The 25,703-nt window shown below is 42.0% G+C and overlaps 1 protein-coding gene and 1 non-coding gene across 3 annotated transcripts; one reads left to right on the top strand and one right to left on the bottom strand.

Annotated features, from left to right (window-relative positions):
* Positions 1 to 527: 527 nt before the first annotated feature.
* POLE4 (DNA polymerase epsilon 4, accessory subunit) lies at positions 528 to 12,874 on the bottom strand. 2 transcript variants are annotated; one of them, XM_068564469.1, is made up of 4 exons: positions 12,578 to 12,874; positions 11,906 to 11,990; positions 11,189 to 11,230; positions 528 to 842 (listed from the first exon to the last, which is right to left on the bottom strand). In XM_068564469.1, exons 1-4 carry the CDS (start codon positions 12,815 to 12,817, stop codon positions 829 to 831), a joined length of 381 nt encoding a protein of 126 aa, XP_068420570.1. In that variant the 5' UTR covers positions 12,818 to 12,874; the 3' UTR covers positions 528 to 828. The 2 variants fall into 2 exon arrangements, with proteins under 2 accessions (XP_068420570.1, XP_068420571.1); XM_068564470.1 differs by having other exon boundaries at positions 12,608 to 12,874.
* LOC137778222 (U6 spliceosomal RNA) lies at positions 10,058 to 10,162 on the top strand. Its single transcript, XR_011076800.1, has one exon. It is a non-coding gene; the product is annotated as a U6 spliceosomal RNA (small nuclear RNA).
* Positions 12,875 to 25,703: the final 12,829 nt, after the last annotated feature.

Here is a 25,703-nt window from a genome sequence, read left to right as displayed (position 1 = left end):
CTTAAAAGTGGTTAAAATGATACATTTTATGTTATGTATATTTCACAATTTTAAAAATAAAGGAATGGGTACTGATACATGCTATAACATAGATAAACCTTACAAAACATTATCTTAAGCAAAAGAAGGCAGACACGAAATACCACCTATTATGTAATTCCCTTAACAATGCTCTAAAATTGACTATAGCAACAGTTTTACATAACTGTGCATATATTAAAAACTACTGAAATGTATACTTTAAGTGGGTAAATTGTATGGTAGGTGAATTATATCTCAATAAAGCTACTGAAATATTTTAACTGGTTTTAAATCTAGGATCACATTTATTTGACATCTGAAGACCTTAAGTGACATCCTATAAATTCTGGAGCCACACTCTGCTGATGTGCTAAAAAAATGAACAAATAAATGAAAGACTGGGGTTTACAATGGCTAGCAGGGAAGATCAGAAAAATCTGTGGCTAGGCATGGTGGCTCTCCAGTCATGAGGCAAAAACAAAGGCAAGATTATAAAACACACTAGGTTGAGGTTGATCAGAAACTTTTATTTGGTCCTTATCATTTATTAAGCAACCTACAAAATCATTTTCTATATCTGTACCACAAGCAGCAGCAGCTGCATCCAGGCCAGAAATGGAAGACACAAGTAGTGGAAGACCTTATAAAGAAAAGCTAAGAGGTGAGATCTCTGCTTATCCAGGTGAAGGTAGAACAGGAAAAGTGTGTAAGTCCAGTATTCCAAAGACTCTTCGTCAAAGGTGAGACTTGCAGAGGCCCTAGCTGAAGGATGCAGGTACAGGCTCACAAAACTGCCCAGCTCAGCAATCAATCCAAAGTACCTAAAAACACAAAGAGCAATGTTGAAAGCAAGGTGTCTCAAGAGCTAGATGAATGTAGCAAACTGGGCAAAGTTAAGTGGCAGCTGCTTTGGTACTGGCAGTTCTTCTAAGACCAAAATACTCATTTTGGGGAATATCTATCAAAAGGTCCTTTGGGAAGAACATGTCATTACAGAGGCTGGGCAGTTAAGTCTGGAGAGTTCAATTTAGAGGTGGGAAAAGGGCTAAGAAATTGTGTTGGTTAATGAGCATCTGTGGAGACTACAACAAGGAGTGAGTGATACAAAATAAATAAGTTCTCTAAGCAGAGTTTATAATCTTTGAAAAAGTTCCAGGTCAAGATGGGAAACTGGGGACTTCCCTGGTGGCGCAGTGGTTAAGAATCCTCCTGCCATCTTAAGGGACATGGGTTCGATCCCTGGTCTGGGAAGATCCCACATGCCACAGAGCAAATAAGCCCGTGTGCCACAACTACTGAGCCTGCACTCTAGAACCTGCGAGCCACAACTACTGAGCCCACATGCCGCAACTACTGAAGCCCACATGCCTAGAGCCCGTGCTCCGCAACAAGAGAAGCCACCACCATGAGAAGCCTGAGCACCGCAACGAAGAGCAGCCTCCACTCGCCGCAACTAGAGAAAGCCCGCACGCAGCAATGAAGACCCAATGCAGCGAAAAATAAAATTTTTTTTTTAATTTTAAAAAAAGATGGAAACTGAACCCTCAAGTTTGTATGCCCTCCCATGCAAGATTCCACTTGAAAGGAAAAAAATCTTCTAACAGGTATATAAATCTACAACAAAGAGATTTGGTTGAAACAAAAAACTGACAAAGAAATCTGACTGAAGTGTGTTTATAAATAGGGCAGAAGAAAATAAGCCTACAATAAACACAGAAGGGGGTGCAGCAGAGGTGGGAACCCATCTAACTAGAAAACTCATGGGGAGGATCTAGACTGACACCAAAAATGACAGAAAGAGATGCAAGGCTAACATGGGTAATGACTCGAGGGTCTACATGATAAACAGTTGACCCCATCTCCCCACAACCCTCCCTGTGTGCAGCACTACCAGAAAACAAGCATTGAAACTAAATCTAACTTGAAAACAAAATCAGCAGGCTCTCTTCTAAAGAACTAAATGAATTATCTGGAGAACTAGAGCAGCTTCTGAAAATTCCAGCTTCCCACAGTCAAGTTTTCTGCAATTCTGGCCTTTGGAGGCCCCCAACATAACATCTGGTCCCACCCGCTACCCACACTAAAGTAAAACTGCAAGGCAAAAACCACCCTCCATACACATAAACATACACAGGTTCCAAACAGCCTTCTTATTCCCTCATTCTAAAATAGAATAAAAATTACAAGGCATTTGAAGAAAGCCTATCCAGTAAAAGGAAAGATTAGAAAGAATAATTCAGGGAAAAGAACACATAAGAGGGGCTTCTTTGGTGGCGCAGTGGTTGAGAATCTGCCTGCCCATGCAGGGGACATGGGTTTGAGCCCTGGTCTGGGAGGATCCCACATGCCGCGGAGCAGCTAGGCCTGTGAGCCACAATTGCTGAGCCTGCACGTCTGGAGCCTGTGCCCCACAACAAGAGAGGCCACGATAGTGAGAGGCCCATGCACCGTGACGAAGAGTGGCCCCCACTTGCCGCAACTGGAGAAAGCCCTCGCACAGAAACGAAGACCCAACACAGCCATAAATAAATAATTAAATAATTAAAAATATATATCATAAAAAAAAAAGAACACATAAGAACAAAACAAAGCAAAAGACCTCAAAATGTTTTTAATAGCCTCTGCTTTTGATAATGGCAAATTTCTGCTGATACCAACTGATACAGCTGATTGAACTATTTTTAAAAAGAAAATCCTTCAGGCATTAAACAGGCCTCAAGAAAAGGCAAACCCAAAATCTAGAGAAGGCAAAAACACAAAGAAAACCCAGCCTCCAAAACTGCTTTTACCTCAGGGGAATCTGCCAATCCAAAAGAGAGCTGAGAAACTGTTGTGATTTGGGCTGAGCAAATGAAGGGTCAAATCTGAGAATCTGCCCAAGTGGAAAGGTTTGATAATTGCCCCCTTTCTAAAAGCTGGATTCCCAAAAGGCTACACCCTCAGAGTAAGGCTGAACTAGAATTAAATCAGTCCCCTCATAGACCTGCCATCACAGTTTATATCACCACAGTGATCAAGTAATCCTCAAGTCTTGGATTCAAAAAGGAGGTTCTGCACTGATACATGTCCATAGATGTCTTGCAGAAGCAAATGAAAATCTCTGAAGAAAAGTCTCATTATACTGGCCTCAAATAATTATCCAACAAATAATTTTTTCAAATATTAATACAATGACAAATATACCAAGATAACTAGGCAAATAAAAAAAGACCATGAGACAGTACCAACAGAAACAATAGACAGAAAAGTAAATAAATAAGCCAGGCTTAAAAGGCTTTGGATATTAGATTGGACACAGACTATAAACAATTGTACATACTATGTTTAGTGAAATAAAAGACAAGCTTCAAAACATCTGCAGCAAATACAAAGTGACAAAATAGATTTGAAAAATAACTAAATGGAATTTGCAGAAACTGAAAAATAAAACAAGAACTGAAACTAATAAATCAACAGGAAAGTTTAAAGGAGACAAGACCACTGAACAGAGAATTAATAAACTGGAAGGTCAGAAAAATTACACAGAATACATCATGGAGAGGCAAAATGATGGTTGACTTTTAGCATACATTTAATGTGAATCCCAGAGAGAAAGGAGAAAGAACAAGAGAAAGGAGAGAGAAAGAGACTTCTCCAGGACAGATGAAAGACATCAATCCATAGATTTAAAAAGCCTAAGCAGACTACATAAAAGGAAATTATACCTAGACATTGAGTGAAACTACAGAAAAAATAAAGAGAAAATCTTCAAAGCAGACAGAAAAAAGGGACAAATTTGCTTCAAAAGAGAGAAGAATGACTGTTTCAAGGTGCTAAAACAAAGTTCCACCTAGAATTCTATATTCAGCAAAATATCTTTCAATAAAGAAAGTAAATCAGCAAGCCAGAACAGGTAGAGAAAAAAAGTAAAATAAAGGCTTTTTTATACCAAAAAAGAAAAGCAGAGTTTGCTACCATCAGACCCTTTAGGATTTACTTCAGAAAGAAAGACATGATCACAAACGGAGGAGCAGAAATATGAAAAGGAAAGATGACCAAAGACAGTATAAATATGTGGATAAATTTATATATCATTGCCTGTATAATATAGCAATAATATAATATAGCCTTATGTGGATTGACAAAGACAACACAAAATAGGTGACAATACCAGCATAAGTGGGGGATGAGGGACTTGTAAATTGAGCTAATGGATTCTAAGATCCCATTTTGTTGAGGATAAAGGGAAAGGTACTAGCACTAGGCTCTGATAAATTAAGGATGCATGTAGTAACTGGTAGGGTAGCAAAAAAAAAGAGTATACAACTTCCAAATTGATAGAGGGAAAACTGAATAAATTATACTCAAAAAAAGGTAAAAAATGGAAAGAAAAAAAATAAAACATAAAATAAGAAAGACAGATAGTAAGCACAAAATAAGATGGTACTTCTAACCCATATATATCATTAACTACATTAAATTAAATGCCCCACTTAAAGACAAAGAATATAAGCCTTAAAATAATTCACATCACACACATCAAAAATACATCCACATGTGGAGGAATTCTCACTGAAAACTACCTGGAGTCTGGCAGAACTCCTGTACAATCAAAGCTGTAAGAAAGATCCACACAGAGTCAGGTAGGAAGGGAAGAGAAGTGGTCAGGTCAGGACAGGCTTGGAGATCCTCCCTGGGTAGTGAGCAGTTTGAATCACAACATGGGCACCCCAGATCTGGGGTCCAACACAAGGAGGATGAGTCCTCTTAGCTGGTTTGAAATCCAGTGGGACTGACAGTGTGGCTGTAAGAAACCTAGTCTCCACTCGTGAAGAGTGCACACACGCTTGCTTACTCCCAAAATAAGGCAGAGGAAGCAGACTGAAACTGTGACCAACCAGTGCATGCCCCAGCCCACACCAAGCACCCCCTCCAGCCCCCCTTAATCCACAGCACAGCTCCACACTAGGGCAAAGGCTGCCACAGCTGAGGAGAACACACAGTTGTGAGGGACGGAGCCAGCTTGAATCTGGCACGGCATCTGAATAGAGCAAGGGAACCCATGACTGGTGGTCACAGGGCAGCAAATCAGGAGTGGTCTGGAGTTCTGACTGGTGCTGGGACCACCCCAGCGCATACCCCAGTCCACGCCAAATGCCCACTCTGGCCCCTCTTGCTCCGCAACAGTTCCCCACTAGGGCAAAGGCTGCCACTGCAGAGGAAAGTACAAACTGTGGAGGACAGAGTAGGCTCAAACTTGGCACAGCACCCAGACAGGGAAAGGGCACCATTACTAGCATTCACAGGGGCAGCAGATCACAAGCAGTCTGTAGCTCTGACTGGTGCCAGGACCATCCAAGTGTGGGCCCCAGCCTCCACTGGGTGCCCAATCCAGCCCCTCTGGTTCCAGCACTGCTCCCATCGGAGCAAAGGTGCTGATGTGGGGAGGGGGGAACAGCACACACTCAAAGTGAACAGAACCAACTCGGACCCTACTCTCAGGGTCTCTGCTCCAGCAATTTGGGACCTGACACCATTCCTGATAGGGCAGTGTTGGCAACTGAGGAGTGGAGAAGACCCAGCTTGCATCTGCCTCTGGCTCCAGCCCCTCCATGTCCAGCCCCACCTTCTACCAAGGTGATAGCTTCCAGCACACTCTGGGGTAAGATGTGACTTGTGTTCACTTCAGATCCAGCTCTCCCATCAAAGCCACTGAGCACACACAGACTATATAGAGACGCTCCCACACAAGCACACCCCTTCAAGACCAGGATGGGTAACTGTTTCACCTAATTTCACACAGACAGAGAAAGTTAAGGAAAATGAGAAGACAAAGGAATTTCTTTAAAATGAAAGAACAAGGAAAAAAACCCTGAAAAAACAACTAATGAAACAGAAATAAGTAATTTACCAGATAAAATGTTCAAAGCATTAGTAACAAGAATGCTAACTGAACTAGGGAAAAGAATAGATGAACTAGGGAAAAGAATAGATGAACAGTAAAAATTTGTACAAGGAACCGGAAAGTATAAGAAAGAACTAGTCAGAACTGAAATGAAAAACACCCCAGAAGGAATTAACAGAAGATTAGGTGATACAGAAGAATGCAAAAATGATCTGAAGATAGAATAATGGAAATCACCCAATCAGAACAGCAAAAAGAAAAACATTAAAAAATGAATATAGTATAAGGGACCTCTGGGACAACATCCAGCATACCAACATTCAAACTATAGGGGTCCCAGAAGAAGAGAGAGAGAGAGAGAGAGGGATCAGAAATGTATTTGATGAGATTATGGCTGAATACTTCCTGATCCTGAAGAAGGAAACAGATATCCAGATAAATAAAGCAGAAATGCTCAAGAGTCTTCTTTACGTGGAAAATAAAAGGCTACAACAGGAAGAAAGACTCTATAGGAAAGGAAAAATCTCACTTGTATAGGCAAATATATATTAAAAGGCTGTGGATCAACCTCTGAAATAAGCTAGTAAGAAGATTAAAAGACAAAAACCAGAGAATTCCCTGGTGGTCCAGTGGTTAGGACTCAGCGCTTTCGGTTCCGTGGGCCCAGGTTTAATCCCTGGTCAGAGAACTAAGTTCCCACAAGCCACATAGCACGGCCACAAAAAAAAAAAAAAAAAAAAAAAAAAAAAAAGAGGATAAAAAATTGTAAAATCAACTATAACTACAATAACAGTTAAGGAATAAACATAAAGATGTAAAATATGACATCAAAACAATAAAACATAGGGGAAAGGAGTGAAAAAATGTACATCTTTTAGAATGTGTTTGAACTTAAATGACTACCAGTTTAAAACTTGTAGTTATATATAGGTCAACATATATGAACCCCATGGTAACCACAAATCAAAATCCTATAACAGATAAACAAAAACTAGAGAGAAAGGAACACAAGCATAGCACTAAATAGAATCATCAAAGCACAAGGGAAGAAACTAAAAGCAGAAGAACAGGAAAGAACTACAAAAACCAGAAAACAATGAACAAAATGGCAGTAAGTACGTACCTATCAATAATGATCTTAAATGTCAATGGACTAAATGCTCCAATCATAAGCATAGGGTGGCTGACTGGATGAAAAAACAATACCTATCTATTATGCTGCTTACAAGAGACCCACCTCAAAGCTTCAGCCATACACAGACTCAAAGTGTGGGGATGGAAAAAGATATTTCATGCAAATGGAAATGACAAGAAAGCTGGGGTAGAAATAGTCCTCTCAGACAAAATAGCCTTTAAAACAAAGTCTATAAAACAAGACAAAGAAGGGCATTATATAATGATAAAGGGATCAATACAAAGACAGGATGTAACATTCAATAACATATGCACCTAATATAGGAGTACCTAGTACATAAAGCAAACAGTAACAGACATAAAGGGAGAAACTGAGAGTAATACAATAGTAGTAGGGGACTTTGACACCCCACTTACATCAATGGACAGATCATCCAGATACAAAGTCAAAAAGGAAACTGTGGTCTTAAATGACATATTAGACCAGTTAACTTAAAAGATACCTACAGGATATTCCACCCAAAAACAACAGAATACACGTTCTTTTCAAATGCACAAAGAATGTTCTCCAGGACAGATCACATGCCAGGTCACTAAACAAGTCTCAACAAATTTAACAGGTTAGAAATTATATCAAGCATTTTTTCCCAGCACAATGGTGTGAAACCAGAAATCAGTCACAGGAAGAAAAATGGGGAAAACACAAACATGCGGAGACTAAACATATGCTACTCAAAAACCAATGGGTCACTGAAGAAATCCAAGAGAAAATCAGAAACTACCTCAAGACAAATAAAAATGGAAACAGAACTTTCCAAAATCTTTGGGATGCAGCAAAAGCAGTTCTAAGAGAAAAGTTTGGAGCAACAGAGGCCTACCTCGAGAAATGAGAAAAATCTCAAACAACATAACCTACCACCTAAAAGAATTAGAAAAAAAAGGTCAAAGCCAAAAGTCAGCAGGACAAAGGTAACAATAAAGATCAAAGAGGAAAAAAATGAAACAGAGAAACATACAACGATAGAAAAGATCAGTGAAACCAAGAGCTGGTTTTTTGAAAAGATAAACAAAATTGAAAAGTCTTTAGTCAACTCATCAAGAAAAAAAGAGGATCCAAATAAACAAAATAAGAGATACAAAAAAATCATAAGAGAATACTACCAACAGTTATATGCCAACAAATTGGGCAATCTAGAAGAAATGGATACATGTCTAGAAACAGACAACATTCCAAGACTGAATAAGAAAGAAACAGATAATCTGAACAGCTGGACCACCAGTAGTGAAACTGAACTATTAATCAAAACACGCCCAGCAAACAAAACTCCAGGACCAGATGGCTTCACAGAGAAATTCTACCAAACGTATAAAGAAGAGCTAGTACCTATCCTTCTCAAACTATTCCAAAAACCTGGAAGATGAAACACTCACAAATTCATTCTACAGTAAGACCACCATTACCCTGATACCAAAACCAGACAAAGAAACTACAAAAAACAAAAGTTACAGGCCAATTATCACTGATGAATATAAATGCAAACACCCTCAACAAAATACTAGCAAACCAAATCCAACAATATGTTTTAAAAGGATCATACACCATGATCAAGTAGAATTTATTCCAGGGATGCAAGGATAGTTCAATATTCACAAATCAATCAATGTGATACACCACATTAACAAAAGGAAAGACAAAAACCACATGACCATCTTAACAGATGGAGAAAAAGCATTTAACAAAATCCTACGCCCTTTTATGATAAAAACTCTCATCAATGTTGTTCCTACCAGACTGGCAAAAATCAAACCCTGATAATACCAAGTGTTGGTGAGAATGAGGAACAATGGGAACTGTCATACACTGCTGATAGAGATGTGAATCAGGTATACAGGATGTTTGGCAGTATCCACAAAAAATATACATATTCTATACCATATTCATTTCATAAGGAAAGGCTTAGAAAAGAATATATATATATACACATATATAACCATATTTGCATTAAAATACCCAGAAGATTAGACAAGAGACTAATAACCGCTACCTAAAGGGAGGGGACCTATATAAGGGATTAAAGGACAGACAGGGTAGAGGAAGACTGTTCACAATACCGTTTTTCAACTTCTACACTCAACCTATATAGCATGGAAGATCTAATTATGATAAGGAGGTATGTTTTCAGCCTTGACACAAAGTGAGAGCTAGAAGTGAGCTAAATATGGGAAAGGAAGGAATAAGAGAACTAACAGTCATACCTTACAAAGTGAGGAGTCAACAACAAAAAATACATATTTTAGTATGTTATATAAATTGTAAAGGTAACAGAGAAACTAAAAATAATGATAAAACTACCAAAAATCAGAAAGGAGGGAAGGGACTGATGGGGTACTATAGGTTAGCCAAACCTTCATTTATCATAGCAGGAAGTCAAAGGATAAGATCTACAGTTGATAAATCAACAACAAAGCATATTATTCAAAAATGTAAGAAGCCATCTGAAAAGCTAAAAACAGAAATAATAAAAGGATGAGGGCCATTTCATTATAAGTCATTAGGTAACTATTTCACTTTTAAACAGGAATATATACTGACTCAACTAAAAAGAAAAAAAATTTCACTTAGAACATACACATCTAAGGACATAAGAACATTTATTTTACCAGGTACAAAATAATATAATACTGACTAAGTCCAAGGGGGCTAAAATGACCAAAATTCAGATCTACTAATGTAGGATAGAGCAGAGGGATTCAACTACTGAGATTATTGAATCCAAAGATGAAAATGAACACATCCACCACTCATTAAATGGCCATTTATTAAAAATCCAAGCCAAGCACTATGCATGGTATAGGCTAAAGTGGAAAACCTTGTTAAGTTCTCTCCACTTCTATTCCTAGCACCCTCCAATTTATCATCCTGGCACCAGAGGTTGGCAGTTTTATGTCTTTAAATAGAACTTTGATCACATCGCTCATCTCTTTGAAAAGATGGTAATTAAAAATAAACAGGTAGAAGTGCTCACTTCGGCACTACACTTACTAAAATTGTAACGATACAGGGAAAGTTAGCATGGTCCCTGTGCAAGGATGACACAAATTCATGAAGTGTTCCATATTTAAAAATAAAATAAAATAAAAATAAACAGGTAGAGTTAGGCTCCAAACATTTTGGATTGAGGAACTGACAGGATGTCAGTCACAAGAAATTTTCCGCCTTAGGTAGGCAGCTAACAAGTTATTTTTAAGAAAAATGAGTAATCAGAAAAGAGGCTTAAAAAAGATCTACAAATTAAGAGAATACTCAATAATCTAGGCTCAAAGCTAGCCATGGGAATATATCTTAAAAGACATTTAAAAGAATATATCAAGAGGGCCAGGGGCCTAGGTTGATTACAGATGCAGAACAAAGGAGTAAAAATAGTGAAATAAATAATTCAAGAAAAGATTTCTGAAAGTAATGAGGCTTCAGGGAGGTAGCTGAGAACATCCTGGTGCGATAAAGGTGAGAATGAACTGAAGGTGCATGGCTTTTGCAAAGCTCTTCAATCAGAATATATGTAGGGAATAGTAAGCTGATCAGATTTAGGAATTAAGTAGGAGAGAGAGCTCTAAGAGAAGTTAGTTAAAATGAGGTATCTCAAATATTTTCTATTTCAATGACAAGATTTAGTTAGTATACAAGAGTTAATCTAAAATTCCTAAGAACAAATAGATACAGGCCAGAACAGAATCTCACTGTGGCAAAATAATCACTTTACACAGACTGCTGAAGAAGAAAAAAGAAGAAGCAACCCTTTAAATGATGGCAATCATTTCTGATCTCTAGCGTTATGATGAGGGGTAAGATTTATATCTAAGAATGGAGATCAAAGTAAGAATCAAACTTCTGAATCCACCTAAATACACTGGGGTCTTTATAGTCCCTCCCATTTTGTTATGGTTAAGCAGTTTTCAGGAAGAAGTTCTAACTACCCAAGGGAACTTGAATTAGAATTTGTTTTTCCTATCTTAATAGGAAATAGGGAGAAAGAATTATTCCTACATGAACAAGGAAGAACCAGGCCATCAGTTTTATAAGGTTTTGAACTCAGATCGTTAGCATGGGAAAGACAGGTGGAAATGATTACCCCGTGATAGAGAACTCACCTTCCAGGAAAGCAAATTCATCCACAGCTTCTATTGCATTATCTGAAACACAAGGTAAAGGGACACCTGACTAACTCTGGTCATCAGGGCATCAACCGCTTACAAAAGCACAACCCACACAGTGAAGGGCATGAGGCTTTATGCAAATTAGGGCATTTATAAAATTTGTCCCTCGCTATCTTGAAATCCATATCTACTCCACCACCAAATTTTACACATCAGCTGTCTCTCTGAGAGTAAGAAAATAAGAAAAGCCTGGTTAAATACTGCTCACTGAGGGGAACATCTTTACTCTGAAAGTCATCAGAGAAGAGCTGCCTATACAGCAGGGAAAGCGATATTATGGTATATGAAAGCTTACAGATGTTTTAGGGTTACCAGCTAAAAAGCAGAGTCAGAAATCAAACCTCTACTTTCTAGGTGAATAAAAAACAGTCAAGCCTGGTACAATACGGCAGAAGGTATAAAGGGGTCTAGTTAGCTTTGGCAACATCTAGACTCCTTCGGTTCTCTGTCCCAGCACCTCGCCAGCCACCCAAAGCAGATTTTCAAAAGATAGGGTTTTCTGGCACTGTGGCAGCCCAAGAGAAAACATCGTAGGAAGAGACCTGTGGCACCGCTCATCTTACAGTGATGCCGTCTTAACCAGTGTAAGGGAAAACCTTGCCCAGCCCTCTCGTCTGCCCCGGGATCCAAGATACCACAGTGACACTTTACCCAAATCTCTCCTCTGAAGGGTTTTCCTCTTCCCCTGTTGAGCACAACAGTAGGCATCTTTTGCAATGGTTTCCACAAACAGTTCCTGTGAAGAAAAGAAGCAGAAAAAAAAAAAAAAAAACAGTAAAAGTTATAATACAAACCAAAATTGAAAAAACAAAACAAACAAGCAGAGTTGTATGGATGAATTCTAGTACAATTCTTGTGCGTGCTTCTGTTGGCGGTGGGGGAACGGACAGGGGTGTAAGAGAGGTTCTCAGGGAAGCTGAAGGCTCTCCTGGACTTCATAAAAGTCTAGTCCCCTTCCCCCTCCTGCAGTCGCCCATGACACATCCGTCCCTCCCTCACTTGTAGATCCACCACACTCATTTACTTGAGGCTCCTACAAGTTCAGCGTTAGACTGGAGATGCAAATTAATGTTGCGTCCAGGCCCTCATGAAGAGGTAGGTATGTTAGCAAACCAGTACAACTACTTTATGTGACCCTTTTTCCGTCCTCCCTTCCTATACTCACACCTCAGAATCCGGCCCCAGCACCTCTCTCACCTCCCGGTGCTCAGCACACCCCGCCCCAAAACCTCTTCTCGCTCCCCACGTTCCCCAAACCTGGCCCAAAAGCTCGCTAAGCCCCGCCCTTCGGAAAGGCCCCGAGCCCCGCCCCTCGCCACGCACCCCCGCCACCCCCTTGTGCCTCCGCCGCACCGCGGCTCGTGCCAGAATGAAGATGGCTTCCTGTCCTGCGAGCGTCACGTCGGGGTCCGCCTTCACCAAGGCCTTCACTCGCGCCAGAGGCAGCCTTGAGAGACGAGCCCCGGGCGCACTCGTCGGGGCATGGGGCTGCGGAGCCGCTGCGTCCCCACCGGTGCCCTCCTCCTCCCGGAAAGCCCCCTTTCCAGCCGCCAAAGCCGCCATCCGGGCCCAGAGTGCTGCGCGCGGCCGCCGACTGTGTGCACACAGGCGGTGCCGGCCCCCTTCTCGCGCGCGCTGGAAGCCACGCCCCCTACGGGCGCGTGACTCCGCCCATCACGCGGCGGGGCGCCAGACGGGCCTTTTTGCGCCACTCGCAGCGCCTTTGGGGGCCTGGTAGCCTGTCTTGCCGTTACAGATGAGTCTCACGCGACATCATGCCTAGTTGAGCCCTCTTTTGAGAAATTTGATTGTAAAAGTAAACACAGCAGTAATAGAAATATATACAGGAGAAACTTGAACAAGTTTATGTGCTACTGGAAGAGACAGTAAAATAAGAGCAATAAAAATGTAGGAGGGGGCTTCCCTGGTGGCGCAGTGGTTGAGAATCTGCCTGCCAATGCAGGGGACACGGGTTCGAGCCCTGGTCTGGGAAGATCCCACATGCCGCAGAGCAACTGGGCCCGTGAGCCACAACTACTGAGCCTGCGTCTGGAGCCTGTGCTCTGCAACAAGAGAGGCCGCGACAGTGAGGGGCCCGCGCACCGCAATGAAGAGTAGCCTCTGCTTGCCGCAACTAGAGAAAGCCCTCGCAACAGAAACGAAGACCCAACACAGCCAAAAATTAATTAATTAATTAATTAATTTTTAAAAAAAATGTAGGAGGGAAAAGAAACAAGTTATGGACATCATTTCAACAATTCTTCCCTCTTTCTCGTGACAAAATGCCATCTATATCAGTTAGGGTACAATTAGGAGAAAGAAACCGCACAGGGTTTGAGCAGGGAAAGTAATTTGAACAGGAAAGTTTAATATAAAAATTCCTAACTTTAACAGGGAATTGACTATTAAGGGGCAAAGAAAAGTCTAAAGAATAGAGGAATTGCATGTATGTTCCCAGGACTGGGGTAGAAAACCCAAGGATGGAACGAACATGGGAGAGCACCCCCTCCCACCAGAGCTGAGATCAAGATCTTGTTGCAGAGGGCCAGCCACGACTCACTGAAGTGCCCGCTGGCAGGACTCATGGGCAGTTCACTTCTCTGGGGTGCTTTGGAGAGGTGCTGCACACTTCTGGCCACTGTGCACTACAAAAACCTGCTCCCAAAACACACTGGGACCAGTTAATGCCCCTTTTGTCCTCCAGTGCACTCTACTGATACAGCATAACATCGTAATCATCTGGCTGAGGAGAAACGTTTTGACATCACCAGCAAGCAATGAAGATGGACCTGGAGCTAAGAGACAAGAGGCTGATAGCAGCACACCACACCAGGTTAAATCGAATCCTATGCCTATGCTACAGTGACACCCACGCAGCTGTATGTGGATAGAGAGAACAGCAAAAAACGTCAACAACAAAAACCAAACTGACTGGTCTTACCAGTCTTGTCCTCAGTCTCAAGTGAAAATGAAGGCAGCCAACAATCCCACCACATTCTGCTCACTTGCCTACTCACCAGATGATTATCTGACACCTTCTCCTCAATCCACCTGGCTCTCTCTGCTGATGATATCGGTTGCTATTTCACAGAGAAAATAGAAGCACTGAGAATGGAGCTTCCGCCGACTCTCATCACTGCGCCTATACACCTAACAGTACCTACACCCAGGTGCTCTGCCTTCCCACCTGCCACTGGACTGAAATGTCAGTGCTCCTCTCCAAGGCCATCCCCTCCACGTTTGTCCATTAGATTCCTAACCCTTCTTACCTTCTCAAGGAAATCACTCTGGCATCTCTTTTCTCTCTCTTGCTCTTGCTCCCTTGCTGTCTTTCTCTCCCTCTGCTGAACCATCCCTATCAGCATACATCTTTTTTTTTTTTTTTTTGGAACTTTGTATATACCCCTTTATTAGCTTCTGGCAATGGATGTTGCTGGGGAGAACTGTTAAATGAGCTTGATGATTTTTTTTGCCTTATAGAAGAAAAAATGTAGAAAGTGCATTACATGTATTACATAACATTACATGTAATGTTATGTAATATATATTTTACATAATATTGTACATATATGCATATACACATATACATTAACACGTGGGTTTTGATATGTATGCATCAATTTTTGTTTTACTATTGTGTGTTTTTTCAGTATACAGACTTACTTCATCATTTAAGGAATAATTTTTGTTTTTATGGTGGGGTTTTTTTGTGGGTTTTTTTGGGATTTTTAAAATTTATTTTATTTATTTATTTATTTTATTGATTTGGTTGTGCCAGGTCTTAGTTGTGGCATGTGAACCCTTAGTTGCAACATGTATGCAGGATCTAGTTCCCCGAACAGGGATCGAACCCAGGCCGCCTGCATTGGGAGCATGGAGTCCTAACCACTGCGCCACCAGGGAAGTCCCTATGGTGTTTTTAATGGTTGAATATCTTTTCAGGGATACTAGTTATCCCCAAGTTAGATCATCTTTGTCCTCCATGTTGATTGCCTTATAATTGTTCTGATTTTGTTCTTTTTTCATTCATTGTGGTTACGTTAAGCCTTTGTTTCATGTCAGTAATTCATTTCATAGCTGTGTTTATCTGCTTTCTTTTGTTTCTAATTTACTTATCAGTTTTATAATAATGGCATCTCGGCTCTTAATTTGTTTCCATAGCTATATAAACAGCCATTTAGTCTCATTCTGTTTTCATCATTTGCCATGTGAGTTCTTGTTTTAAGTCTTATTAAAATTTTAAATCACATGAAGCACTTGTGGGCAATTTTCCTGTTTCATAGAGCATGTTTTCTTCCAGATGGGGTTCTTCAACTGTCTTTTGTATACCACCTTCCATTCTTTTAATATTTTACTGTAGCATATTTGTACATTTGCCATACTCTTTTGTTATTTTTAAAAATGTTGCCTGTACTTAATGGGAGAAGTTCTAGTTAGTCTTCTACTTGCTTGATATAACATGAATGAATTTTCCATGACTCCTTATAATCTATTTATCCTTTTTGAGTAGTGGTGGGTCCAGTATTTTTTTTAATTTACATCTTTATTTGAGTATAATTGCTTTACATTGTTGTGTTAGTTGCTGCTGTATAACAAAGTGAATCAGCTATGCGTATACATATATCCCCATATCCCCTCCCTCTTGCGTCTCCCTCCCACCCTCCCTATCCCACCCCTCTAGGTGGTCACAAAGCACCAAGCTGATCTCCCTGTGCTATGAGGCTGCTTCCCACTAGCTATCTATTTTACATTTGGTAGTGTATATATGTCCATGCCACTCTCTCACTTCTTCCCAGCTTACCCTTCCCCCTCCCCATGTCCTCAAGTCCATTCTCTATGTCTGCGTCTTTATTCCTGTCCTGCCCCTAGGTTCTTCAGTACCATTTTTTTTTAAGATTCCATATATATGTGTTAGCATACGGTATTTGTTTTTCACTTTGTGACTTACTTCACTCTGTATGACAGACTCTAGGTCCATCCACCTCACTACAAATAACTCAATTTCGTTTCTTTTTATGACTGAGTAATAGTCCATTGTATATATGTGCCACATCTTCTTTATCCGTTCATCTGTCAATGGACACTTAGATTGTTTCCATGTCCTGGCTATTGTAAATAAAGCTGCAATGAACATTGTGGTACATGGCTCTTTTCGAATTATGGTTTTCTCAGGGTATATGCCCAGAAGTGGGATTGCTGGGTCGTATGGTAGTTCTATTTATAGTTTTTTAAGGAACATCCATACTGTTCTCCATAGTGGCTGTATCAGTTTACATTCCCACCAACAGTGCAAGAGGGTTCCCTTTTCTCCACACCCTCAACAGCATTTATTGTTTGTAGATTTTTTGATGATGGCCATTCTGACTGGTGTGAGGTGATACCTCATTGTACTTTTGATTTGCATTTCTCTAATGATTAGTGATGTCGAGCATTCTTTCATGTGTTTGTTGGCAATCTGTATATCTTCTTTGGAGAAATGTCTATTTAGGTCTTCAGCCCATTTTTGGATTGGATTATTTGTTTTTTTGATACTGAGCTGCATGAGCTGTTTGTATATTTTGGAGATTAATTTGTCAGTTGCTTCATTTGCAAATATTTTCTCCCATTCTGAGGGTTGTCTTTTCATCTTGTTTATGGTTTCCTTTGCTGTGCAAGAGCTTTTAAGTTTCATTAGGTCCCATTTGTTTATTTCTGTTTTTATTTCCATTTCTCTAGGAGGTGGGTCAGAAAGGATCTTGCTGTGATTTATGTCATAGAGTGTTCTGCCCATGTTTTCCTCCAAGAGTTTTGTAGTGTCTGGCTTTACATTTAAGCCTTTAATCCATTTTGAGTTTATTTTTGTGTATGGTGTTAGGGCAGCATACATCTTTACAAAAAATTTACTCTTGACTCCACACACTCCTGCAACTTCTACCTCATTTCTTTTTTTTTTTTTTTTGAAAACATTTTTTAAATTTTTATTTATTTATTTTTATTTTTGGCTGCATTGGGTCTTTTTGCTGCATGCAGGCTTTCTCTAATTGTGGCAAGCGTGGGTTACTCTTCATTGTGGTGTGTGGGCTTCTCATTGCGGTGGCTTCTCTTGTTGTGGAGCATGGGCTCTAGGCGTGTGGGCTTCAGTAGTTGTGGCACGTGGGCTCAGTAGTTGTGGCGCACAGGCTTAGTTGCTCTGCGGCATGTGCGATCTTCCTGGACCAGGGCTTGAACCTGTGTCCCCTGCATTGGCAGGTGGATTCTTAACCACTGCGCCACCAGGGAAGTCCCTTCTGCCTCATTTCTTTGCTCTTATTTGCAACAAAAGTCTTTTGCAAGCTTATCTATATTCATTGTCTCCAATTTTTCCCTTTTCGCTCCCTCTTGCTCTTACTCCAGTGAGGTATTTATCACCACCAGTCCACTGAGGCTGCATTTTCAAGATCACCAATGACCAGGGCCACCCCTGATGTGCAGGAACCTGGAAAGATATTTTTTAAGGGCTCTTGTCTACCTAAACAATTTGATTTTTAAGTGTATTTCAAAATTTATGGGCCCATGTGAAGTGTTGATATTTAATCAATGAAGATTTAGAATCATCAATAGAGGTATTTACATATTTGTTCATTGTATCAAGACTGCACATGAAGACTCTTCATAGAGTCCAGGCACCAATTATTCCTGTTCAGGTGCAGGAAACATCTTTTTATGCTCTTTTGGCTTATGTTACATCTCTCACTGTGAGAATAAGACAGCAACACAATAGCGATAACAATTGCTCACAATGCCAGGGCTCTTTGAAACCTGTTTGTATTGAAACAGTATGGTTTTGGGTTTGGGCTTTTTGTTTGTTTTTTGTGCCTCTTCAGTCCTCTAATCCCATTTATTTAATTCTGGTTGCATCATTACTCATGACACTGCAACATGGATCATGGCACCTGTGCATACTCTCTCAAAGGGTGTCTCTGTGCTTCATTGATGATGACCAAAAAATGCAAGCCTTACCGAGCCTTGTATGCATGAAAATATGAATGATAATCAATTTTCTGATTATGTTAAATTTTCTGCTTGAAATTTTATAATGTTAACATAGAACAACACATCTTCAAACCACATATTCTCTTGAATTCTTTAGGCTGCAATCACTGCATTTTTAGAATGTAATCATTTTAAGTGTTGCCTGCAGTCCTGGTTCCAAACACTACCATCAACAGGGAGGAGAGGTAAGGAGACATGAATGGAGCAAGAAAAACAGTCCTGGTAACACAAGAAATGTTTATTCCTTGTTGGGCATAGCTTAAGACTGACCTGGGAAAGCACACTATCACCATATCATCTGGAGGCAAGAGAGGACATTGGTTGGAAGAGCCTGTTGGCATTGCAAAGCAATAGTCTTAAAAGCCCTCAGAGGAGGTATGCACAGCCACCCCAGGAGGACTTTCTGATGTATGGTACAAAGCCTGAGGAGGGCATGGGATGACAACCCCCAGTGGCAAGGGGATATACACGATAAAGAATGCCTGCCACTGTCCCACACCTTTGAGTGCTATATATCAGAGATGACACTATGGTTGGAACACAGATGGGTGAGAGCTGAGGTATGGGCCCACACATGCAGCTCGAGTCTGAGTATTGGCAGTGGATCATTAGTAGCCCAGTGCCCTGTGTCTGATGTGAGAGTCACCCTAAATCAGTGTGTCAGTTCCATTCTGGTGACCCAATCTCACACAATTCCATATCAGCCAGTAGGAACAATTTAGTTGCCAGGCTGCCCTCCCAGACCAGGACCCAGCCAAGAGTCCTCAGAGGAACCTATTGGCACAAATCTTGGGGTTCCTCAAGATAACAGGTCAACCCTACAAGTGGAGTAGAGGTTCAGAGTGTGCCCCCACAGTGAGAGAAAACAAGAATTGGGGTCCACACATGTTCCTGTCTAAAGACAGGGGCCGTCATTTGTCCCCAACCCCTGGGGTCTACCATGACTAAGTGAGCCCTACTAGAAGAGGAGATCAGATAACCCCATTTATATTTTTCCACTTGCATTGTTGCCCAAGCTTCTCTCCAGGGATCCTCATTTTTGTTCTAGACTTGACCTTACCCTTGATCACTTTAAGGCCCAGATATAAAATTCCTCATTGTGAAGAATTAATTTTTATAGTCTTTGGAGATACCCAATGATTCATCAGGAAGTTTGTTTTTCCAAAGATGCTATAGAGTCACAGAATTTCCAAGCTTGAAGGGATTTGAGACATTCATAAAATCATAGACATTCAGATCTGGAGGAGCTTTAGGGTCATTCAGATCAATTCTTTATTTCTGAATTCCCTCTTTCTAAGACTCCTTTCTTGGTTTCCATAACATCCAATACCCTAGTTTCCCTCCTATCTTTCTAGTCACTCTTTCTCAGTCTCCTTTGCAGGCTACTTTTTCCAGAGCTAAACCTTCATACTCTTTTGCTCACTCTAGATCCCTAGGTGAGCTCATCCAGGCCCATGGCTTTAAATACCATCTATATGCTAATGATTCCCAAATTTATATTTCCAGCCCCACACTCTCCAAGGAGTTTCAAGCTCATATATCCAGCTGTCTATTCCTTGCCACTAGTATATCTCTCAAAAGTCTCAAACTTGAAATGCTTTAAAATGGACTCTAGATTCTACCTTTCACACATATCAATGAGTTCTTCCCTTAGTATTCCAATCAAAGGAAATGGCTCCACAATCCATACAGATGCCAAAGCCTGAAACCCCAGAATCCTTATTCTTACTTACTTTCTTTCCCTCAGTCTCACATCCAGTCTGTTAATAAATTCTTTCCATTCTTCCCACCTTTTTTCAAGTGCATCTACTTCTGTTAATTTCCAATGCCAACATTCTTATCCAAGCCATCATCATCTATATCTCCTCTGGACCACTCCAGTAGTGTCCTAACTGGTTTTCCCTATTCCAATACCACCTCAATCCATGCTCTGTGTAGCAACTGGAGGATTCTTTCAAGGTGTGAATTTAAATCTTAAATCATCCAATGACTCCCACTGTACCCACAATAAATTCCAAACTCATATTACTGCTTCAAATGGCTCTGTCACCTCTAACCTCATCTCATACATCCCCTCTTGCTCACTGTGCTCCAGTATTGCTGGCCTTTCATTGCCTTGACCACACCAAGCTTTTTCCACCCTCAGGGACTTCACATACTAGGACCTCTTCCTGGAATATTCTTCTACTAATTTCTTTTTTAGGTCATAGCTTGTCATGGTTTTAAACACATCTACAAGTTCTTGGGCTTTAACCTATCAAAAGGGGGAATCTGAGTTTCCCTCCCCTTGCTTCCAATGAATAAAATGCTGCAGAAGTGACCCTGTTTGAAGTGACTCTGACTTCTAAAACTAGGTCAAAAAAGGTGATACAGCTTCCAACTTGGTTCTCTCTCGGGAGGCTCACCCTTGGAACCCAGCCACCATGAAAGGAGCCACATGGAGAGGCCACATGCAGGTGTCTTAGCTGACTGCCCGGTTCAGGTCCCTAGCAACAGCCAGCATCAACCACTAGACATGTAAATGAGGAAGATTTCAGATGAGTCCAATCCCCATCCTCCAAGCTGCCCCAGTTGATGCTAGGTAGAACAGAGACATGCTCTACCAAGCCGCACCTAAATTACAGATTTGTGAGCAAAATAACAGCTACCATTGTTTTAAGCTGCTAAGTTTTGGGGTCATTTGTTGCATAGCAATAGATGTCTGGAATACAGCCGATATGTCCCCTCCTCAGAACTGCCCTCCCTGACCATCCTATCTAAGTGTCTGCTGGTTCCATCCACCACTAATAAATGATTAATCATTATTATTAACTTCAATGCCCAGCCTAGTGCCTGGCACATAGGAGGTGCTCAGTGAATATTTGTGGAATGATCGATTAAGTGAGTGAATACTCTTGTCACATTTGAAGTTATCAGTCATTAATAAGATGGAAGTTTGTTTAATCATTTGCAGGGTGGTAACATCAAACATCAACTCAGATAGAGGGAAGGGGAGTTACAGAGCATGCTCTCCTGGTGCTGCTGCATGGTCAGGGTGGGCAGACTTGATGGCCACCACTCAGGGGCCTAGATAACTAGAAGTCACTAGGGCCTGGGAAAGTAGAGAGGGAGCCCCAAAGACACTAGTCCTGGTGTCAGTGTAGCAGAGAGTCTGCCTTATCTGTTACCAAGGAAACAAGTGACTCTCCTTGTTATCTGTTATGCCTGCCAGCACATGTCTTTCTCAGAGGTGGCATATTCCCAATTTGGAAAACAGAAGACATGTGGACTGAGGCAGAAGAATTTCAGAGAATCATTCTTACAAGAGATGCTTGACTTTGGCAGAGTTGATAATGACAAACATGTCAGATGATTGAGTTTCAGGCTGGTTCCTGGGGGCCCTGTTCATTGCTTTCCACTCCAACTTGTAGTTTCCTTGGTGACAGGACAGCTGCTGGGCAGATGGCGGCTTTGGGACCACCTGACTAGCTTTGAAGCTAACTGACTCTGACAGCTTTGATTGGAATGAAAAGATTTAGGGTTCCTACTGGCTTTCTTAAATTAAACCCTCCCTCCTGGACTGAGTTTGTTTATGAATGTTGCATTACATTAGGGGATTTTCCTGTGACAACAGAGTTCCTTTACCATAGATGTTGACTAGTTGGGGTTGCTGGCAGGTTTTCTGAGGTTGGGTTCCTCAAAGCAGCCCAGCCAGGCAAGGCTACACCCTCATCTGTTCCCCCAAACAATGCCTCTCAGTGGTGTGTACCAATCAGGTCTCAATAGGAAAACAGAAACCACACCAGTTATTTTGACAGAAAGAATTTAACCTAGGCAATAGGTGATACAAGTACTGGAGGCTGAAAAGGTAAAAAAGGAATTTCAAGATAAACACAGAGGCAGTAGCTGCAGCAGGCAGCTCCATCTCTGGGACTGGAGAGCAAAGGGAAGAGATTGGGGTCCTAATCCTTTAGAAGTTTGGCAGAGGGACCCTGCAGAGCTGGAACCCAGACCTCCAAGGAGTGGCAACTGCCTAGTATCTGTGAGGCTGGTGCTGGGAGTGTAGAAAAAACTGGAAAATGGAACACATTGCTATTAGAAAGAACAGTCATTGCTAGAGTTATGCTCATGGGAGCAAGAAGCAGTGAGGAAGGAGCGAGTCTCTGCTCCCTCCTCCAGCCTCATAACCCACTTTGTTGGCAGAGCCTAACCCGGAGCTAGCTGGCCACAGAGAATTGTGGTTTTCAAAAAGCCACAGCCCCAGTGTCACAGAGTAGAGTGTAAAAGGGTGGGTCTGAGCTGAGAGACATTAGCTTCATAACCAGCACAGGATTCTGAACAAAAGGATCACAGTAGATGATGAGATAGAACACCCAGGCCACGAATACCCACACCTTCTCTTTCACGGGTGGAAATCACCCATGTTTACTTAGTTCTTTGCACATTACAGAGAACTTCTCACATTGTCTTATTTAAAGGCAGATAATGATAACATGGGAGAAACTGCCTATGTGTTCTGGCCCTGAGGAGAATGGGAGACTGTCCTGTGTCCAACATTGGTCCACTTTGCCCCCACTTTGTCCCTGAGCTCCTGCCCTCAGGGCCTAGAACGGCCAGGTGCAGACTGATCTGTGCTTCTCTCATCTAGTACATTTCCAACAGATCTGGATGTTTCCAACTTGTTCCTCAGGAGCAGGTGGGAGGGTCACCAAGCAGGACAGTCACCCTGCCCTCCAACCCTGTTTCAGCCAGAATAGCTCCACAGCATTTATTTATCATATTTGGTTTCCAAGTCAGTTTACATTTGAAGAGGAAGTTGTGCAGGGAACAATAGCTGGCAGACCGTTACCCTAGAGGGAGAGCCTTCAAACTGCCACTGCCAAGTGTGCCAACAAGGCTGACTTCCAATGGTCTCCTCCTCTGAGATGTCCTCTCTCCCTACCAATCTGAGGCAAGTATCAGTCCCTGTTTGTCCCCTTCAGAGGCTAACCCTCCCCAAAACCTCTTAAGAGTGTCCCTTCAAAGGCATGTTGCTGGGTGGTGTACTCAGTGTTCAATGTCTGGGTGCATGGGTTGTGCCCATTTATATGTAGGTATAATTTGAGGTATTGTTTTTTGTTCATATGTTGGTTGATGTGTTTTTCTGCAAGAAGTCTTTTAATCCAGCCTAGAGGAAGAGAAGGGTAGGAAAGGGGTGACTCAGCAGGAAGGAAGGAATAATATTTTTCCTTTCCCAAATACACCCCAGACTTACACCTGCCCCTAACATTTGTCAGAGTATACATGGAGGCAGTGGGCCCATACTCCCACCTTCTCTTCCCACTCCCAACCCCACCCAGCAGGCATTAAACACACACCTCAACCCACATGTCTAAATCCTATCCAAAACCCGTCTACAAACAGCTGCCCTTAGCTACCCCTGAGACCTAGGTGAGCTCACCATAGGCAGGACAGATGGGGAAGAGGCTCATGAAGCCCTGGAAGAGAATGGGGTATTTGGGCAGGGAATTTTGAATCCCAGGTACCCAAATGCGGCCTAAAGGGAGGGACTGACCTTGGTTGGCACAGACTTCTTGGCCTGTGGACTTCTTATCCTGTGGGGAGGGGTCAGCCCCCACCAGGACCAGGACAAGGGTCCTGAAATCAAGGCTCAGATTGTAGCCTGAGAAGACAAGAGGCTTCCTGGACAAAGCAGAGCCCAGAAGGAGTCACTAGGTAGCCAGCCTCCTTCTGAAGTCCCCACCCAAGCAGGTACCCCCTATGCCCGGGCAAGAAGCAAGAGAAGTCAAGGTAAGGGGCCAGTGCTCAACAGCAGTGTCCTGTGGCAATGAGGGCAGGGGTAGCCACAGCTATGCAGGCTGGCCAGGGGGCCACTTCCTTAGCAGAAGCCTGAAAGAGCTCCATTAAGGCCTCCAGGATCCCATCATGACATGTGAAGGAGGTGGGCTCTCCAAAGATGGACACTGGGCCACACCCTGGCTGATGGTGGGGGCAGGGGGAAGGTGAAGTGATAGCTGCTTACAAATTAACTCTAGAAAAGCAGAAATATGATGTTTCTTCACTTTGTTGCGCTTGTCAATTTTAAGTCTTTTCCCAGTTCTGCCCACCACCACCATACTCTCTTAAGGTTCAGAGTTCTTGCGTTTACAACCCTTCATTTTAGCGCCTAATATATCTTTTTTAAACTTTTCATATGGAGAAATTCAGTGAAAGGTAAAAGTAGATAGAAGACTACAATGAACCCATATGTACCCATCACCCCCATCTTGTTCTATCCAAAATCCCATCTATTTCTCCCCTCCTGTGTTATTTTGAGGCAATCCCAAGTATCGTTTGGTTTCATCATTTAATATTTCAGTGTATATCTCTTTAAATTGATTCTTTTAAAAAATTACCTCAATGCCTCTATTAAGGAAGATAAAAATTCCTTAATATCATCAAATATCGACTCAGTGTTCTCATTTCCTTGTCTCCTAAATATCGCTCATGGTGCTTTGGGAGGGACCCTGGCAGGAGCACAATGTGAGACAGGACAACAGTGGACCTCGCTGTGGCCCAGACCAGGTGAGTGCTAAAGGTTCAAATGGGGGAAGAAATGGTAGGAGATGCCCAGGGAGCATGGGACCATGAACCAGCACTGAGCAGACGGGACAGAATCCTCTCCCATTCCTTCCCAACCAGAGGGAAAGGGGAGGTTTGAATAAGAAGGCACTGTCAGAGAACAGCCAAGTTCATTTTCCTCCCTTCTCTCCTGGGCACCTTCTTGGCGTACTCACTCCCAACACTTTCATCTCCCTTCACAGCCTGAAAGGGAGACACTTTCTCCTTCACCTGCTCATCTGCAATGCAAACAAGGTACTGGGTACATAGTAGGTGCTTGAGAAATGGTTTGCTGGGCACTACCTGGCTAGACAGCTGGATGGCCATTGTTGGAGTACAGGGCAGGCTACTGTAAAATGTGCCTCAATGGCCTATTGATTATTTTGAATTAAAGTTACTTAAGAAATGCCCAATGCAAGAGGGACACTCTGTCCCTCCCTTCTGTCTCCCTGAGAGCAGGAAATAAAGGTGCACTCCTGCCTCTGAAGGTAAAGTCCCTTATCTCCAGAGACAGGGAATTTAGGCCCAGAAGCCTATATAAACAAACCTTGTATGAGTGGAAAAGTGTTGCCTGTCATATCAGTAGACAAAGGATATTGCAGCCATCGAGCCATGACCTTACAGTCACCCTGATGGTGAACTCTGAGGGAACTCAGAATAGAAACAGGATGCCCGCCATCAAGCCATCAGCCACTGCAGCCACCCCACAAGTGTGCATCCTGAGGAGACTCAAGATGAGAAACACAGGATACCGGCCCCAGATACCTGAGGTCCATATCAAAGGAATGATTTCAGTGAGCCCAGATTCTTGCATCTTCCCATACATAGAAAATTGCTAAATTCCTTAACTTGAGATGTC

Source organism: Eschrichtius robustus, chromosome 15, assembly GCF_028021215.1.
Source record: "Eschrichtius robustus isolate mEscRob2 chromosome 15, mEscRob2.pri, whole genome shotgun sequence".
Classification (NCBI taxonomy): Eukaryota; Metazoa; Chordata; class Mammalia; order Artiodactyla; family Eschrichtiidae; genus Eschrichtius; species Eschrichtius robustus.
Note: the sequence above shows the minus strand (reverse complement) of the source record. Positions and strands in the feature narration are given on the sequence as shown.